Here is a 20,635-nt window from a genome sequence, read left to right on the forward strand (position 1 = left end):
GCCTGTGTGATTCGGTGAGCTATTCAAAGGGCTTGTCCATATTGTGGCTTGGAGCCACACTTTGAACCCATTTTTCAAGCAAGCTAAACCCAAACTGAGCAGAGGAGTGCACAGGGCGAGATCACTAACCAGGCCCAGTGACTGTGCAGGAAGGGACATCTTGGATACTTCTGCTAACGTTTGTGACCATGCCTGATCGCCCCTAGGGTTCCAGAATTAACCACATCTCAAACTGTTTACCACCGAGAGCGGAACTTGTTTGAGTAATCCCGTTCAAAGGTTGAAAACACTATAGAACAAGGCGAGAAAAAGAGCTGAGAACCCGAGAGCCGCTAGGAAAACAAAAGCAGTTGGGGGCAGGTGAACCGAGGAGCGCCCACGACGGGCGAGGGGAAGTTCCCTGCAGACAGGCGCCCGCCACCTGTCTGCCCTCGGAGCGGTGCCCCCGGCTCGCTGCCCGCTGGGGGAAGCGTAGGGACGCCCCCACGCGGTCTGAGCTCCTGCGGCAGGCGGCGGAGCTTCGGGGGAAACGGGCAGAAGTGAGAGGCGTGGAGGCGTCAAGGTCCAAGCGCGCAGAACGTCGGACCCCGGGAAAGGCGAGTGATCCTGGGCTCGAGAGGGGCCGGCACTCCGCAGTCCGGCTGAGCAGCGCCTGGGGCGGTAGTTCCTGAAGCGTGAGTATGGGAGTGAAAGCAGGAGAGGACGAGTGGAGGGAGGACAGTGGGGCCCACGGCGGTGCGGGAGGCAAAAAGGGAACAGCAGACAGGGACGGGGTAATGAGGCCCCGGTGAGCGTGGGAATACGCGCTCAGCCTCGGGGACACTGATAGGAGGGCGGGGGACTGGGGTGGCAGGGCGTGACCGGGAAGTCCGGCGCGCGCCACCGCTGGGGAGCTGGCGGGAGTGGGAACTCGAGGCCGCGAGTCGTGAGGGCGACGCGTTAACAGCAGTCGCGGCGGGGCGGGGGCGAGGCCGAGCGCGCGTGCGCGGCTCGCGCGGGAGGGGGAGCGGTTGCGGGGCGGCGGGAGCGCGCCTGCGCGCGGCCAAGCCGCCTGGGCGACCGGTCCTGACTGTGACGGGAGGCGGCGGTCGGTCCTCTCTGTAACGGCGGCGGCGCCTGCTCCAGACACCTGCGGCGGCGGCGACCCCGCGGCGGGGGCGGAGATGTGGCCCCTGGTGGTGTTGCTGCTGCTGGGCTCGGCGCGCTGCGGTGAGTGGTCACTCGCTCTCGGCTCTGCGGCTGGTGTCTCGCCGCCCCCGCGGGTGTGTGGGCTGCGCCCCCTCTGGCCCGGCGGCTCCCTGGAGAGGGTGGCCAGGGCGCGGGGCACGCGGGCCCTGCACGTCCGGGGTGCGGACGTGGGAGGGCCCCGCGGGTAATCTGCTCCCCCTTCTTTGCTTCCTTTGCCTCCTCTTCCTCTTCCCCTGGGTGAGAGCGGGGCTCATCTTCCCCTGTTCTCCACCTCCAGATGCACACACTGAGGAAGGCTCCAAACCGTGCACCTCGCGCAAAAATTAGCTGTAGAGAGAAAGGGCGCGATCAGAGGAGAGGGGTTGGCAGCTTTTAGGGTCCCCCCTCTTTCGCACCCTCCTCAGTGCTTTAAGCGCATTTGGGGTTGAAGGAGGGAGAGTGGGAGGGCCCGAGCCTCATGCGATGCAAGTGCGCATTTTGGCGAAGTCTGAAAGAAGGGGTTTCTCCTGTTTGCCCTCCCACCTGAACATCGGAGTTAAGGGGACGTAAAGGACACAGTTAAGTTTCATTTTCAGCCCAGCGTTTAATCAGAAGATTCTTCTGGCTGCCTTTTTTTTTTTTTAATACCCTAGATATAAGCTTCCTGGATGGAAACTCTTTCTCGCTACTCCCACGCCCCATCAACCACTTTAATACAGTCCGAATTGCACGTTCAAGTTTTCCTACTTTTTTTAGGGGAACCATTTTAAAAGTAATCCAGATTTCGCTTGAAGTATGAAGACAGTAACCTCTAGTCAAAGCATATTTGCGGCAGAGTGAGATTTAGTGTCTTCCGACGCCAAAGGCGTTTTGGCCCCCCCAAGCTTTTGGAATCCATTTCTCTTTTTTAAAACGTGTGCTTCGTCTATAACAACTGAGGAAGGAATGGGAATTTTCGTGGCTCTACAGTGCCTGTCACACTTCACATCTATAGATCCTCTTGTGAACTTTTTGTAAAATTAAGAATTGAGTTGGAGTAACAGTAACAAGCAGTTGTTACATTTTATTCTAGAATGCTAAGTTAATTACATTTTAAACGGGTTATTCGCCTCACTGTGCCATTCATAAAGGCTTGTGACTTCAAGCTATTTCCAAAATGCCCTTAAGTCCCGGCTTAGCTCTCTTTCCTCACTCTGAAGCCGCCTGGAATGTTGGAGCTGCTAATAATCAATCTCTGTTATCTGAAGGGTTGATATTAGGTAAGGTAGTGTTTTCTGTTATCATTCTTAACGGCTTACTGCCCATTACTATCATTATAGCTCAAATAATACTGCTATCAGAAACCTGTTGTATGATCAGAAAGCCTTATATTGAACCCGATTATGAATTTGTAATAAAATATTACTAATTCAGACCGTTGGTCTCAAAGCTAGTTTGAAGCGTAAAAAGTGTAAATCATGTACTGTTTTAAAAACGGAGTCCTATTTTCAAGTAGATTAGAAAGAAGCGCTAGATTGGTACTTTTGGGGATAGAAATGGTTAGGCCTCTTTTAGTAATAGGTATGATCACATATAATTAGCACTCATTTACATACAATAGTAGTGTGCTCAAGTCCCTACAGAGTCTTAGAATTCAGAATTTATGGTATTTCATTGTACTTAGTTAATGATAACCTGAAAAAAAAACAAAACAGGCATTATGCATTTGAGTGAAGTGTTGAATATAAAACAGGAAGGGATAGTGTTTGTCATAGGATACAATGGATTTTTATGCATGTGTGTTTAATATGTAGTTTTAAAAGAACATGTATGAAGAGATGTTAACAGTCTCAGAACACAAGTAGTTATAAACCGAAGTATTTGGGAGACTGAAATTAGATTCTAAAATGAGTAAGGAAGTCATGGATTTGTACGTTTATTTGTACTCAGGTTTGATTTGCTTTCATTTTCATTTATAAATGATTGTTAATCAAAGGCTACTTCCTGGTAACCACTACAGTTTCCATTGATCTTTGTAGTAAAGGAAATTGTCTAAAATGCCCATTCCTTCTAATTACAGGAAAAATACAACCTCCTTTATTGGTTTACAAGATGTAGAATGAGTTACTATTCTCCTTTCCTCCCCCCTCCCCCATATGTCCAATTATACATTGTTTAAAAGCACATCAGCAGTTTCAGTGGTATTCACTAACTGGTAAATAAAATGCTACTCACATAAGGACAGTGATGTGAACTGTATTATCAGTGGTTGAATGATTTTTCTTTGTTCAAAGTGAGTTTTTAAAATCAAAGGTACACATGATTAAAAAAGCATTTTTATTGCGTAAGTCTAGTAGTCATTTGGCTTGCTTAAACAAAAATGTTTTCTTCTCTCCTCAAGAATATATTACTTTTAACCACAATTTGCCATTTTAAGGAAGTAAATGCCTATTTAAAAGTACTTATTTCCGGGGCTGCCCAGCAGTCTAGAGGCAGTATGCTAAAGCATTACACTAAATGCCTACCATTAGGACATTTGCTCATGCTGTCATCTGTATTTTGGCAGATGTTTTATCTTTGCCACTGAATTGTTAATGGAGATTTGAAAGGCCAGGTTCTAAAGAGGAAAAATAGGTGGTTCTCCCAAAATTGATAAACATTCTAAATCCAAAATGCATTATTAAAACTAAGTTTGCATTCTTTGACGTTAATTCAACTCTAGCTACTATACATTTATGTTCTTTTCATGATGTAATTTTCATATAACCATTTTACCCATCTTTTAGGTTTTTGCTGTCATACCTTTTTATACAAGAGAAAATTTTTTTCTCTTTTTATACAAGAGAAAAATTTCTATATTTTTATATCTTGTGCCTCAGCCTAATATAATGCACTCTTGGGTTGTGATAAAGCAACTTTCACTTTGTGTACTAGTGCCGATATTTCTTCTATGATAAAAGAACAAGAATGATAGTGTAGGATCAATTTTGCTAAACTCATTGTAGTAATAAAGTAAAAAAAATATAGAGCACCCAGGAAATTTGATTATGATATACCTAGACTAAGACAGTAGGACCTGAATTTTCCCTCTTTGTGGTTACATGGAGTTGCAACAGGAATTAGAAGTTACACCCTGCTCTGAATATTTTATTACATCTCCATGGAGCAGTTGTATAAGACTCAGAATCTGGTCAATCCCAGGGTTTAGGATTTAGATTAGGAGAATAAATGCATATTTGAATACATGTCACACTTATAGGTTAAAAAGCAAGGCAAGGGATTTGGCAAGTGCAGGGTCTATCAAAATTGCTTTTCCTGTTTCAAGCAAGTATGAGCCCATGTTATGCTCTAAGCATTTTGCAAGGCCCTCTTGGACATACAGACAAATTTCAGACTGTATGCCTCTTAATAACTTAAAGTGTAGTTTATGAAGAGAAGGGATTTTTTGTTTTTATACCGCAGTAATACTTAATATATTTTAAGTGCTTGATAAGGCTGTAATTCTGGATGTTACTGACTCTAAACTGCCCCGGGCCTTATAATTCTAGGTTGACCATTTCTGTTCCTATGAGGCCACTTTAAAACCGAGTGGGAGATTAGTTTGAGTTAGAACTAAACAGGTGTGGACACCTCCATTTTACCCCAGACTTTATTTAGTTTCTGTTGAGAATAGATCTGACTAAATCCTCCTTTTGACCCTAATTCTAACCCAGTTCAGTTTGATACTCCAGTTCTTCCTACCAGAGACCAAGCCTGATGGCAAATATTAGTAGGATTCATTTCTTGCAGGCGTCTTTACTCAACAAGCTTTGCTTCATTCACTTTAGTGACTGCTGGGGCTTCTTACCCCAATCCTGAACATCCATTCCAAGCAAATAATTAACTTCCTACTCTACTGCAAAAAATAGTGATGTGTGGTGTGGACTCTCTCAACTTCCCACCCACCATTACTAAACTTGTCCATAATATCTTAGGCAACGTTCGTCTCATTCTCCTCCTTCACCCAGTGTCAGAAGTGTTCCTATTCACTTTCCAAGGAAAGGATCCCCTGTCTACAGCTCTTTCACTTCCACCATCTCGGAGACCTGCCTAATCACCTTAATCCTTAAGCTTTGAACCTTAGATCTTTCCTTCTTCATTGATTCCTTCGTCTTAGCTAGCAGACATGCTCAAGTTTCACCCCATATTAAAAACAAACAAGAAGAACAACCAAAAAAACCTTGGCCTTGTCCCAGGCTCCACGCTCTTTCCATTATTGCCTTCTTTCTCAGCTTTCTTTTACTGCCGAGTCCCTAGTCTGCTGACATTGCTGCAGGTAAAGAAGCTAATGGTGAATTTTTAAATCTCTAGAGGCTGTTTTTACTCATCCTGCTTGACATCTGTTTTGTCCATATTAAGACCCTTGGTGTCTGCAGTGGCATTCTTTGCTGCCTCACCTACTTCTGTCACTTCTTTTTCTCACATCGTTGGTTTGCTCCTCTTTAACTATTTGCTCCATAAATATTGGTATTCGCCAACACTTTATTCTCTGGTACCTGCTCTGTTTGCTTTGCAAGGACTCTCTGGGTGATCTTGTTTATGCTCACAGTTTCAATTACCGCCTATATTCTTGGTAATTCCCAAGTCTTTGTAGCTCAGACTTTTCTTCTTAAATCCAGATTGATATATCCTGGGATCTACTGGACATCTCCATTTCATTGTACCACAGGTACTTTTAATACTCAGCCTATTAAATATTGAAAGAACATTTACCCCTAAATCTCTTTTCTCTATAGTTAATCCACAATCTAACTAGTTATGCATACTACTGATATTTTAGCTAGCAACTTTATTTTATTTTACTTTTTAATTTTTTTAACAACTGTATTGGAGTATAATTGCTTTACAATGGTGTGTTAGTTTCTGCTGTATAACAAAGTGAATCAGCTGTACATATACATAATCCCCATATCCCCTCCCTCTTGCGTCTCCCTCCCACCCTCCCTATCACACCCCTCTAGGTGGTCACAAAGCATGGAGCTCATCTCCCTGTGTTATGTGGCTGCTTCCCACCCACTATCTATTTTATGTTTGGTAGTGTATATATATGCATGCCACTCTCTCACTTCGTCCCAGCTTACCCATCCCCCTCCCCGTGTCCTCAAGTCCATTCTCTACGTCTGCATCTTTATTCCTGTCCTGACCCTATGTTCTTTGGAACCATTTTTTTTTTTTTTTTTTTAGATTCCATATATATGTGTTAGCATATGGTATTTGTTTTTCTCTTTCTGACTGACTTCACTCTGTATGACAGACTCTAGGTCCATCCATCTCACTACAAATAACTCAGTTTCATTTCTTTTTATGGCTGAGTAATATTCCATTGTATATATGTGCCACATCTTCTGTATCCATTCATCTGTCAGTGGACACTTAGGTTGCTTCCGTGTCCTGGCTATTGTAAATAGAGCTGCAATGAACATTGTGGTACATGACTCTTTTTGAATTATGGTTTTCTCAGGATATATGCCCAGTAGTGGGATTGCTGGGTCATATGGTATTTTTTTTAGTTTTTTAAGGAACCTCCATACAGTTCTCCATAGTGGCTGTATCAATTTACATTCCCACCAACAGTGCAAGAGGGTTCCCTTTTCTCCACACCCTCTCCAGCATTTATTGTTTGTAGATTTTTTGATAATGGCCATTCTGACTGGTGTGAGGTGATACCTCGTTGTAGTATTGATTTGCATTTCTGTAATGATTAGTGATGTTGAGCATTCTTTCATGTGTTTGTTAGCAATCTGTATATCTTCTTTGGAGAAATGTCTATTTAGGTCTTCTGCGCATTTTTGGATTGGGTTGTTTGTTTTTTAGTTAACAACTTTACAATTCTTCTTTCTTCTTCTCCTTTACCTCCCACATCTGACTTATGTCGATTTTCCTTTTTTGTTTTTTTACTGGAATTTTTTGCCTTCTTTTCAGTTGTCATTTGCCTGGATTACTGCAGTGATCTCTTAATGTATCTTCTTTCCCATCTCCTTTCCTGCCGCAATTCACCCTTCATACTGCTGTATTATTTTTTTTAATGTAAGTAAGTCTGAGTGGTTTGCTACTGCTTGTGTTTTCAACTCCAAACTCCTCAGCATGACATTCAAGGAAGCCTTTACAATACTTCTTAACCATCTTTTCCAGCCCCCTTTCCTAGAGCTCACCTGAATAATCACCAGCCTTCGGTTATTCTCTTTCTTCATTCCTCTGTACTCATTATGTACTCTGCCTAGAAAGCTCTTACTTTTCTATAACATTCCTACTTATCCTTCCAGACCCAGTTTAAACACCACCTGGTAGGAAGAGCATTCTTAGACACTACAAGTAATTTTAAAGGAACTGTTCCATCCAATCTGCAACTGATTTGATTTAGATTTTTCATTAAAATATGTAGCTTCACGATACTGTAATCAGGTCTATAGAAGTAAGAAACAGTGGAGGATTCTTCTGAAATATGGAACAAGAGTGAATCTTCCCTGATATGATGTTTAGATTTTCCTCTCTTGGGATTCATACTTTAACTTTTTACATTCGGAAGAAATGTATTAAGTCCTACTTGCTGGATGGACCCTGGGTTAGATCCATAGGATACCAAATGAAGACATGGTTCTTGCATTACTATCTTTTGATCCTAAAGGAGAGATCAGTAAAGTAAAACAGTAGTTACAAGATTTGATAGTAAATGCAGTGACAGCACTTGAAGAGGGGGCAGTGGGAGCAATAAGGAGGGATGAATACAGTTGAGTAGTAGCAACGAAGGGGACAGGATTGAACATCTCAACCGCGCTTTCAGGAAGAGCCAAAGTTAGTGAACTGTAGCTGCCATTTATTGAACATTTGCTGTGTATGTGAAAGGCACTGAAATAAGAACTCCATGTTCTTTACCTGATTAAATCTTAACAAAATCTCTATGAGGTGTATACTATCAATATTCACATTTTATAGATGAGGAAACTGAGATACAGAAATTAAGTAACTTGCCTAAGGTTATACACTTAGAAAGTGCTAAGTCACCATCCAGAGTCTGACTCCAAAGTTTGTGCTCTTACTTGAACACCCAGTGAAAGGTACAGGCCTCCTTAGGCTGGGGAACAGCTTGTGTGTGGGGGGAAAGGCATGGAGAAGAGGGTGCATTTGCATATCCATGGAATTGCAAGGTCATTATGATTGGAGCTTAGTTTGGAAATGAAGGAGTACAGGAAGTGGAGCTGGACAGGATCTTGAAGGACCTAGTTTGTATTCCATGCTAATGCCCTTAGAATTTAGCCTGAAAGTCGGGGGGCGGCGGGTGCTGTTAAAGTATATTAGGCAAAAGAGTGTATATTTGCATTTGGAACAGTTATTTCGGGAACTGTGGAAAATACATGGCTGGGATGGGGAAACATTGAGGCTGAAGGCAGGGAGCTAGTTAGGAGGGTATGGCAATAGTTCAAGGCAGAAATGATGAATGTCTAATTAATTCATACAACAGACATTGGATTTAGGAACTGTTAAATAGGCTGAGCCTAACAAGAACTCTCCATGGCTAAGGAGAGGGCAGAATCCAGCGTGATTCGTAGGTCCAGGTCTGGTTGACTGGTAGATAATAGAAAATACTTTAGGGAAGTGAGGATTTGGAATGAAGGTAGGCAGAAGGTAAGTAGATTTTTGGACATGTTGACTCTGAAGTAACTGTAGTGCATCCAAGTGGAAACACATAGCAACCAGTTGGCTTTCCAAGGTCTACAGTTAAGGAGAAAGGTGAGGCCTAGTTAAATAAAATGAGTGGGTAGTTAAAACCTGGAGTGAGGGAGAATACTGGGGCGGGGAGGGGTGGGGGGCAGCGTTGGACAGGAAGTCCTTAGGAACCTAATATTTATTGTAAGTCAAGGAATAGATTTCAATAAAGAAAAAATGCGGCAACGAGGTGGTGAAGGCTCTAGGAGGAAATTCAGAGACATAGAAGCCAAGAGACAAGAGCAAGAAAGGAGCTGCCCACTGGCTCAAGAACTGTAGAGAAGTCAAGATAGAGAGTGAACCATGTGCATTCCGTTTTCACAGGGGATGATTGGTGACTTTGGCAAGAGCTGTTGTAGTGAAAAAGGCCAAGGTGGAGGCCAGGTGGCAGAGATTTAAAAAGTGAGTAACAGGTGAAGAAATGCATGTAGTTTATCTTTCTAGGATGCTAGGAAACAGAGACAAGTACAAGGGATTTTTTTTTTTCCAGTTGGCTAATATTCAAGCATTTTAAAAAGTTTTTTTAAACCTACTGTAAATGAACTTGAGGGATGTCGGAGGATGATAGTCAATGAGGGAAAGTTCTCGAGATTGATGAGCGTGGGGCAGAAATGTAAACTAGCTCTCAGGTGACAGGGTTCATTTCTGAAGAGGAGGAAGTGAGGGGAAGAGAGGTGTGGATAGTTGGGGTAGCAGGAAAATTTATAGGTGGAAGTATTGGAAGCTTCTGGTTTCTTATCTGGAGGACTCAACTTGAAATAGGAAGAGAGGGCTCCTTCAGAGAGTGTAAGATAACCTCTTCCAAAAGGAGAGTGATTTCAGAGTCGTTACAAAGGAGAGAACTTTTATGTGGAACATGTGAAATGATAAAAGATTGAAGGCCTAAATGGTCAGGGTCTATGGCAATCTTCTGTTGTTCCCTTAGTAGCAGCAAACATTTTCTTTTTTTTTTTTTAATAAATTTATTTATTTAATTTTATTTTTGGCTGTGTTGGGTCTTCGCTGCTGTGCGTGGGCTTTCTCTAGTTGTGGTGAGCGGGGGCTACTTTTTGTTGCAATGAGCGGGCTTCTCATTGTGGTGGCTTCTCTTGTTGCGGAGCATGGGCTCTAGGCACATGGGCTTCAGTAGCTGTGGCACGCGGGCTCAGTAGTTGTGGCTCAAGGGCCCTAGAGCACAGGCTCTGTAGTTGTGGCGCATGGACTTAGTTGCTCCACGGCATGTGGGATCCTCCCCGACCAGGGCTCAAACCCATGTCCCCTGCATTGGCAGGCAGATTGTTAACTACTGTGCCACCAGGGAAGACCCAACAAATATTTTCCTTGAAATCCGTAAGACTGATTACTTTCCTGCCCATCCATAGCACTTCATACAGGAAGGACAGCCCTTATGACCTTGGGTTATAAAAAGTATGTATCAGTCCCCCAAGTGAGAATTCTAAGCTTCTTAAAGATAATTCCTACATTTTTTTCCATTAATGTATCCCCACATCCTGTCACAGTGTTTCAGACCAGGTAATTCTCAATAAACATTTGCTGCATGTTAGCATTTCTGACCTAGACCTGTGTACTGTGAGTATCATGTATTAAGCCTTTTCTGAAAGTGTATAACAGCTGTTTTGAGGACTGTGTTATGAGATGGTTTGAGTTGGTGGTCTGTATTCACAGAGGTTGTAAGGTCCAATATTTTTGGCATTTGATATAAGTTAATTTTCTCATTTCATTTGTTAATTTATCTGTAATTCTAGCATGGCTGATGGTTATACTTATCAATTTCTATCTGATTTAGACTGCTGTAGGCATTTCTTGATTATTCAGAACTTACTTATTCATGATAATTATCTATATGATCCTTTATTTGCTCTGTCTATTTTAGATCATTTCTTCACTCTGCTGTTTCATCAAAAGGCAGTAGGCAAAATAGAGAAAAACCAAATCAGATAATTTTACTGCTTAATAGCTTTTTAACAAATGTTTATAGAGGATGAAGTTGTAGTTAACAGCTGATGGAGCAACATTTTTGGACTATATTATTAATTATTAGTGCAAGGATTATTCAAATTATAGTTTATCCAGGTCAATTTCACTTTGAAGTTTATTGACAGCATTTATTCTACTTAAATTGCTTCAGCTATAAAAATGTTTGCATTAATATTACAACAAATAACAGTGTAATCAGTGCTTTCTGTATTCTTTCGAAAATTCATTTTCTAAACATAAGTTATGAAATCGTGGAGTGCTTGCTGACTGCTTCTTACTTACTTAGAAGTGGTCTTACCACTTCTAAAAAAGATCGCTGGGATAACTTAGCTCTTCACTTGTATCTCTTTAATTAAAGGATAATTTTTAGAAGGTAAAATCTTGACTCAAACAAATATAAAATGAACATGTGTCAAAGTTTTTATTTCACATTAATAAGCAAACCAGCAAGACGGTACAACCATCTTGGTTTTAAAAGAGAATTGGAAGAATAGACACATGTACATATGGGAAATCAGGAATGGTGAAATGAATTTGTGAGCAAATGCAAAATTGGTCAGTGTCCTCAGCGCAGTAAAATGTAATTAAAAAAATTTTTTTTTTTAAATTTTTGGCCACGCTGCAAGGCATGCAGGATCTTAGTTCTCCATCCAGGGATCAAACCCGTGCCCCCTGAAGTGGAAGCACTGAGTCTTAAGCACTAGACCTCCAGGGAAGCCCCTAAAATGTAATTGTTTAAATTCCTCTCTTCCACCAGGTGGAAATCAATGGCAGAACAAAGTTTATTTGTATCTCTATGGATCTGAATCATTCGCATTACCATCAGTTTTCTACAACTTACAAAGTTGTAAAAGCAGCCCAGTCTTAGCAAAATGCACAGGCCCCTATAGAATCAGATATTCCAAAAGCATCTCTCAGACAGTGCCTAGCACTCGCATCTCTCAGACAGTGCCCAGCACTCTGCTGAAAGGACTCCCAGTAATCTTTTTGTCCATTTCAAAATCGTTGACCATATTTTCTGACACTTTCCTTCCTTTCTAATTCCAACATCATAGCCACTTTTCTTCTCTCCTTGTACACTGTAGTCTCCCACTAATGCTTATTTCTCAGGGGGAATAATTTACAACTCCAGGGTTTTGAAGAACGCAGTTGGAAGTCCAGGTTTTGCCTGGGGCTTCCTGATATTTGGGTGGCTAGAAATATAAAGAACTAGGGAGAGGTGAGCTATGGATGCCCACGGGATTGATTCAGACTGCAGATTCCCAGAAATGTAACAATTTAGACCTGCCAGTCAGAGAAGGTCTGGAACATTACATTAAAATGCTGTATAGTGCTTAGTTTTTATAGTATCATCCTACATATTTATAGCACAGTATTGTTTAGAGAGCACTTGCCAATATATTTTCTCCTGTGTTGCTGACCACAATTCTGTGAAGCAGCCCAGTGTTCGTTTTTGTTTGTTTGTTTGTTTTTGCGGTACACGGGCCTCTCACTGTTGTGGCCTCTCCCGTTGTGGAGCACAGGCTCCGGACGCGCAGGCTCAGCGGCCATGGCCCACGGGCCCAGCCGCTCCGCTCCGCGGCACGTGGGATCCTCCCGGACCAGGGCACGAACCCGCGTCCCTTGCATCGGCAGGCGGACTGTCAACTACTGCGCCACCAGGGAAGTCCTTTTTGATCCTGTTACTTACAGAGAGTAAACCAAGGCGTAGAGAAGTTAAGTGAATTGCTTAAGATCGCATACTGAAAATTGACAGAGATGGGATTTGTTCTCAGGCTTCTTGAACATTGTTCAGTTCATATTCCACTCTGCATCCTAGCATTCAATTCAGTGGGCATTTATTGAATAGTAATTATGTTCCTAGAGTAATACCATCCTATGCCCGATGAAGGAAAAAATCTTAAAGATGAATGATTAAACTTGAGGTTTTATTTATATTTGTTAGTGCTTTTTTTGAGAGAAACACCAAGGAACTACTTAGATGAAAGAATTGATAAATGGCTGAAGAATATGGAAGACAACTACAATTTCTCCACATTTTTACACATTCTAGATGAAAGATGATGCATTTCTCAATCCCTCTTTTATAAGGCAACAACCAGTAGTTTATCCTATTGAAAAGAGTTGATGGAATATATGCTACTTATTAGCAGTACTGCTCTTGGTTTCAACTTGCATCTTAGCTTTATTTTGGGTGGTTTTTGGTTTCTAGAAGGAAGGGATACCTGTAATATACATTTGGAAGTTGTTCCTTAGTTTCAATGAAATGTGGGAGTGGGAAAATACCATTCAATTGTGTATAATCTTTTATAATACTCGCTTACAAAATGTCTGTTGCTGTCTGTATTTTGCAATGGGAAAATAGCCATAGAGAATGTTTTTTTCTCCTTAGCATTCTAAGACTTTCCATCCTAGTGGAAAGATGTGATGTGACTCATGTGATTTACTTTTTATATTTAAGTACAGTAGAGCCTGACACCATTTTCAGAAATGCAACATAGGGATAGAGATAAACTTCATATCAGTTTAGCAAGTTCTATTTGGAGGAGTGTATAGAAGTTAAGACTGAATATAATATTTGGTTTTATTTTCTGTTTAAAATTTTCTCATAGTAAGGATAGTATTTTTCTACATATATCAGAAGACAGTACTGATTACTTCAAAGCTTCCAAAGCCAGATACTACACCTGCATGTTCTAACACGGTTGCTGAAGTCATTCCCAAGATGTGTGAGAATGTATATTTTGTTTTACTGGGAATGAATAAGCAAGAAGTGTACAGTATTGTCTATCAGCTGTGCATGTTAATATTAAAATAATTTGTTTCTTTTTTTAACCTTGCCCATCTTCTCTTCTCTATAGCTGCTTGCTTGCTTAAGTGAACAATAGAAGTATTTCTCTTTATCTTAAGGATTTGTAACATACGTAAAATCTCATAGCATAGAATTCTGTAATGAAATGAAACAATTTTATTTCTCTTTTCCAGGTTCAGCTCAGCTAATATTCAATGCAACCAAATCTGTAGAATACACCGTTTGCAATCAAACTGTTGTCATCCCATGTTTTGTTAATAACATGGAGGCGAAGAGCATTGCTGAATTGTATGTCACTTGGAAATTTAAAGGAAAAGACATTTTCATCTTTGATGGAGTTCAGCAAAGGTCCAATTCCAGCGATATCTTTACTAGTGCAAAAATATCACCATCAGAATTACTAAGTGGCATTGCCTCTTTGACGATGGATAAACGTGATGCCGTCTTAGGAAACTACACTTGTGAAGTAACAGAATTAAGCAGAGAAGGCGAAACCATCGTAGAACTAAAATATCGTGTTGGTAAGACTTCTATAAAGTTTCCCTTTTATTTCTCCTGAAGCAACATGATCCTGTTAAAAAGGGGGGGTAACATGGGGCCACCAACTCGTTTGAATCAAAAAGCAGACTATTAATAATAAATGTTGATGGAATGTTTAGCGGCTTTAAGATCGTGAGTTTTATCTTATATGCTCTTCTGCTTTTCACAGTAAATCTCCTTTGTTGTTTGTTAATTTGTACATTGTGTGGTTCTCAAACTTTTTGTCTGAGGACTGTTATATTGCGGTGAGCAGTCCGGGGGGTCATCTCCTCTGCATTTCTGTTTGCTGCCATCAAAAGTACTTTCTTTCATGTGATTAATTTTCAAGGCTTTTTCCAATTATTTTGCCTTTTTTTTAAACCTTACACTTTGATCAGTGGTTGACAAGTCCCAGCCATGCTTCCTCTGGAAAGAACAGATTAGGAGGAGAATCAGAATATTAAAAATCAGGTTATCATAGATGATTCCTTGAGGTTTCCTGTGCTTAGCCTTGCTTTGTTATTTTTTCCCTTGGCCAAGATGTGGGAGAGCTAGGGATCCAATTTAATTTATTTATTTATAATTATTTAAATTATAGCACCATTATTCTGCCCTTTCTTCACAAACTTGAGTTGGTGAGTTGCATAAAGCAGTAGTTACCTGGAGTAAATTTAAAGTCTCCTTTCTTTCTGTTCTTCGCTGTGCCAGCTGAGTTCTTCAACCACACAGAAGTACATTTCAACCTCCTATTTTGAAAGCTGTATTTAGAATCACTAGACATATTACCGATCTCAGGATTAGATCATACTTTAAGAACCTCTGCTTTCAATGGGATCAGATCAGTTCAATTGGATCCGCTGTTTGCCTCTCTTCTTCTCGCATTTACTGTTACTAAATATCTGTTACCACATTGGGAATGGGGTGCTTAGGTTGATAGAATATTTTGACATTGCTTAGGATTAGGAATCAACAGATCTGAGTTATATCCCCTATTCTGCAACTTAACTGTTCACCTTTATGGTATGGAGAAGTTACTTTGCCAAGTCAAGTTACCTCATCTCTAAAATGGGGATGAAAATAGGTACTTGCTTTTATGTATTCTACAGTCTAATGAGCACCAGATGAGATCCCTTGTGTACAAGTGCTTTGTGAACCAAAGTGCTTTGCAGATGTAAATTGTGTTTTTGGGGTGTTTGTTTTATGAAGGAAGGTATCAGGTTGCTGAAGCTGGCCTGGGGTGTTGTGAGAGGGAGGGCAGGAGATGGCTTAGAGTAGGCTAGCAGAATCTGGAAAGCTTTTCTGCTCAGAAATCTCTCTTACACTGTAACTTTTATTAATTTGGGCTGAAGAGCTTTTTTTCTTTATTTTAGAGTATACCTTTCATCAGGAGTCTAATCTGGAATTGGATAACCTAATATCTAGTTGAAATTTCTGAAGGAATGTACAGCTTCATTGGAATGAAAAAACAAGGCATAGGGACCAGTAATTTTTTAGTGTAGTGTAGGTCACTGAGTGGTAAACTCAAGATATGAGACTTGAAAGGCCAGAAGATGGAATGAAGATGGATGAGAAAGTAATACCAACATCTGAGATGAAGAGAAAGTTTATAATTTTGTGTGTGATTGTTTCATCTTTCTTTGTTTTCAAAGTACCCTATAAAAATATGAACTGTGTTTACTCTGGGACCATTCAAATGAGGAAGTACTGTTTCACTGTAGAGAACGTAGAAAATTCTACCAGAGGTCTCAGACATTTGGCTTTGCATTCATTTTTATTTTTTGAAATACTTATAGATTCACAGGAAGTTGCAAAGATAGAACAGAGCAGTGCTTAGGGGTGCTGGGTACTCTTCACTCAGTTACCCCAGTGGTTGGTTACCTCTTATATAATGATACTAAAATATCAAAACCTGGGGCTTCCCTGGTGGCGCAGTGGTTAAGAGTCCGCCTGCCGATGGAGGGGACACGGGTTCGTGCCCTGGTCCGGGAAGATTCCACATATCACGGAGCGGCTAGGCCCATGAGCCATGGCTGCTGAGCCTGTGCGTCCAGAGCCTGTGCTCCGCAACGGGAGAGGCCACAACAGTGAGAGGCCCGCGTATTGCAAAAAAAAAAAAAAAATCAAAACTTAGAAGTTGACAATGGTACAATGTACGTATATTCTTTGTCATTTTATGATATGTATATTTATGTAACTACCACCATAATCAGCATATAAAACTATTTCATTTGCACAAAACTCTTCCTCATGCTAACCTGGCAAGCAGTAATTTGTTCTCCATGTCTATACTTTGGTCATTTCAACAGTATAATGTAAATGGAATCATATAGTATGTAATCTTTTGAGATTGGCTTTTTACACTCAGTACAGTACCCTTGAGATCTATCCAAGTTGTGCCTGTATCAATAGTTTGTTCTCCTTCTCTCTTTTTTGGCTGAGTAGTATCCCATGGTATGGGTATATCGCAGCTTATTTAACTGTTCACCTATCGTAGGACATTTTGGGTGTTTCCAGTTTTTGGCTGTTACAAATGGAGTTGCTGTGAACTACCATATAGTGGTTTTTAGGTGCACATAATCTTCATTCTGCTGAATAAATGCCCAGAAGTACAATTACTCAGCTGTATGCAAGTGTATGCTTCGTTGTTTGTTTGTTTGTTTTAACATCTCTATTGGAGTATAATTGCTTTACAATGGTGTGTTAGTGTCTGCTGTATAACAAAGTGAAGGAAACTGCCAAACTGTTTTGCAGAGTGGTTGTACCATTTTACATTCCCATCAGCAACATATGAGTGATCTAGTTTCTTCACATCCTTGCCAGCATCTACTGTTGTCATGTCATTATTTTGTACCCATTTTTTACTGGGGAAAAAAAAAAAAAACCTTTCTGCACAAAAAGTTAATTGGAGCAGGACTCTTATAGTGGAATACAAATGTATTGTGATAATGAGACTTACCCATCATGGGGACTTTGGGGATTTAGGCAATAGAAACCATTTTTACAATGTGGTACTTTTTCACAAATATAGGCATAAATGAGGAATAGAAATTGTGTAATAGAGAATTCCACTTAGTAGAATGTGAATTAAGAGTGGGCATTCTTTGTGCCCTTTTTTTGGAGCACAGTATTTTAGAAATACTACCTATGAGATAAGTATACCTCTCTATGAGATTTTATATACCTCTGGTGCCTACATATAGTATAGTACCATGGACAGAGCACAGGACTTGAATTTAGAAAGCTTTTTCAATACATTACCATTTTCTAGTTTAAGAAAATTTGGATAAAAAACTCAACCTGTCTGGCCCTCTGTTTTTTATCTGTAAGATGGGAATACCATTTCCATCACAGCCTTGTTCAAAATATCGTTGTGCTTACTTAACAAAGATTTATTGAGCACCTACTATATGTCAGGCGCTGTGCTAGGCACTATGGATTCATTGATGATGAAGACATAATCCCTACTTTCAAGGAAGTGATAGTACAAAAGAACAGTAAAATAATCTTACCTTTATTAGGGCACAGATAGTTTATGTATATGTGCCAGATAGTTTATGTATATTGTGTCCTGAACTCAAGAACTCTAGGAGATAGGTATAGGTCTTACTATTTAACAGATGAGGGAGCATGAGAGATTTAGGGTAGTTGTTCAAGATCAGAGTCATAGCCAGGATTTTAACCTAGATCTGTCTGTCTTTAAAACCAGTATGTTTACCACCACTGTATATAGTTTCTGTGGAAACACCTTGTAAACAACCAGATTACTAAATGTAAATAATAATAGTTATAAAATGTGTTATTAATATTTATACTTATAGTATTAATGATACAAAAACTTGGAAGCTTAAAATTTTACTTTTTTCTGAGTAAGCTATTAGGGTTTTGTTTTAAAAGGTCTGTTCAAGTTTAGCAAAGTTGCCATTTCCGTTACCATCATCATGAGATACATTATGTTCATAATGTTGACATGAAGGCATTTTGAGATCCTCATGTTAGTTTTCAAGTGCATGTACAAACAACCACAAATGTAGCAGCTTTAAACAGCACTCATTTATTAGCTCACCACTTTTTAGATCACAATTCTGGTCATGTTATGACTGGGTTCTCCAATCTTACGAGGCTAAAATTAAGGTATTAGCAGGCTGTGTTCTCATCAGGAGCTCTGGGTCTTGTTCCAAGCACACATGGTTTTGGCAGAATTCAATTCCATGTGATTGTAGGACTGAGGTCCCTGTTTCTCTGCTGGATGTCTGATGGGAGCTTCTCTTAGCTCCTAGAGGTTGCTCCCATTCCTTGCCACACAGCCTCTTCCATATTTAAAGCCAGCTAAGGAGAATCCTCCTCTTGTTGAATCCCTCTCGAACATGTTGAATTTCTTTTGCTAGAACAATCCCAAACCCTTTTAAGTTCTTATTTGGTCTGCCCCTTCTCCCTCAAGAATAATCACTCTTTCAAAGTCAACTGATTGGGGGCCTTAATTACATTTAGCAAAATCTCTTTGCCATATGAAACAATATAATCACGGGAATGAAATCCATCATATTCACAGTCCCATCCCTCCCTCCAGGGGAGGGAATTTAAAAAGGCTGCTTTCAGGGGGCAGGGTGTTTGGGGGCTACCTTACAATTCTGGCTTTGATTAAATAACTGGGGACTATACCCTAGCCAAGTCAATACATCAAAAAAACAAACAAACAAACAAAAAAAAACAACCCATCACAGTCCTGAAGCATCAAATAAAAATTTGGCTTGAATTTTAGTGTCAGAAATTTTATCGTGATCCTTCTCTGTGGAAACGTGTTCTCTGTGCATGGAGGTGTAGCTTGTATATATTTGAAGGGGAGGCACACTTAATGGATGAGATTCCTTGGCTCTTTCAGGTCATCCCATTTTGTACACAGTGATAAGAGAAATGAGGTCCTGGGTTTTTATAATGTTTAAACTTGGAAGCAAAATGTAAGCACTTATCCACAGACCACATCCTCTTAGTATCATTTCGTTGCCTTTCCACTAGTAAGTTTACTTTCCCGCGAGCCACTCTACCTGACCAGGAATTGGAGAATAATGGGCATAGTTGTCAGACGTAGCTTGGGTGGAGTAAGAGTTTGGCTGACTTTGGATCGTCTTTCTTAATCCTGGACTGGAAAAATATCTAATATTGTTCTTAGTCCATTTTAAGCTTAATTTATTTTCTTAGTGCCATAGAAACTCAGAACTGAAAGGGACCTTAGAGAAGTATCTTGTCTCCCTCTCCCCTCGGGAGACAAAGAGTTAGTCGTCTGACCGTACTAATTACTCTAACAAATCAGTAGCTTAATGGGCATATACATAGTTTTATATAAAACATTGGGTTTTTCCCTAGCATCGCATTTGCTACTCAAAGATCCAATTCAGTGATCCTCAAACTTTTCCCACCGTAACAAATTAGAGAGAGGTAACATGTTCATGTCAGTGAGAAAAGACAAATTACAGCAAGGAGATGCAGCAGTGATTTTAAATTGAGAGACTCGTGGGTCACCCCACCCCTGCCACACACACACACACACACACACACACACACACACACACACACACACACACAGTTACTGGGGTAGAAGCTGAAAGGGGAGAGTATGTGGCGTTTGGATAAACTCCAGGTAATTCTGATAAGCTCCAGTTAAGAATCACTTAGACAATAATATTTTTTGTTCTATAGTCCCACCCTCTGTCTTTGAAATAGCTCTTATTATTATTTCTGCATAGAGGTATAGAGTCAGCTATTAATCATCTAGTCTATCTGCCCATGTAATTCCTGAATTACTTCTATCACACCCCAGGTAGTTGGTCATTCAAAAAAATTTTTCCTTCAGGTAAAAATCATGCTTTCCTTTTAATTGACACCGTTTCGTCTCTCAGGTGCTACTTTGGTAATGATTAGGTCCCCACCTCTCAAGAACATTGTATCTGAACAGGCTGAGACAGAGCCAACGTGAACACAGACCCCAAACCAGGGCTTTTGGAATAAAAAGAACAGAAATAAACAGCCTTTCTCTTCACTTACAAAGGGAGTCACTCAGAGGGTACAAAGCTCTGTTTTCCAAATGTAGAAAACCTGGAGCTCAATGCAAACTGGAAACCAAAATATATCAGAAATGAAGCATAGCGCTTCGTCAAATACTCAAGGGCTGATCATCCTGCCTCTTCTACAAGGAATGGCCCCGCTCCAGCATTTTTAAAGGAAGATGTTTCTCTTTCGCTTTCCAGCTAGGTATAAAATCTACTAAAAGGGATATGAGGAATCCCAATAAATCTGCTCACTCACAAGAGACACTCCCAGATAATGAGTTTGGGTTGCTGAGATTATTCAGCACGTTATTTCAAAGAGGCAAAATTCAGGACAATATGAGAAGAGAATTCAAAAGTGGCAGCTACATGCCCTGATAGGTTATGTGAGACACAC

The 20,635-nt window shown here is 40.5% G+C and overlaps 1 protein-coding gene across 7 annotated transcripts in view; it reads left to right on the forward strand.

Moving 5' to 3' along the window:
* The first annotated feature begins 266 nt into the window (after positions 1 to 266).
* The window catches only part of CD47 (CD47 molecule), a 58,879-nt gene continuing 38,510 nt past the window's right edge, over positions 267 to 20,635 (forward strand). For 3 of the 7 annotated variants that reach the window (XR_004349581.1, XR_004349580.1, XM_032629704.1), the window contains exons 1-2: positions 991 to 1,209; positions 13,852 to 14,199. Coding sequence is in view for 4 of the 7 variants with exons in the window: in XM_032629704.1 (XP_032485595.1) it covers positions 1,164 to 1,209; positions 13,852 to 14,199 (394 nt within the window). In the remaining 3 variants the exon portion in view is untranslated. Of the gene's footprint in view, positions 675 to 913; positions 1,210 to 13,851; positions 14,200 to 20,635 lie in introns of those variants that run through there. The other 4 variants (XM_032629707.1, XM_032629703.1, XR_004349579.1 and 1 more) reach the window with 4 other exon arrangements.

This window comes from Phocoena sinus, chromosome 4 (genome assembly GCF_008692025.1).
Source record: "Phocoena sinus isolate mPhoSin1 chromosome 4, mPhoSin1.pri, whole genome shotgun sequence".
Lineage (NCBI taxonomy): Eukaryota > Metazoa > Chordata > Mammalia > Artiodactyla > Phocoenidae > Phocoena > Phocoena sinus.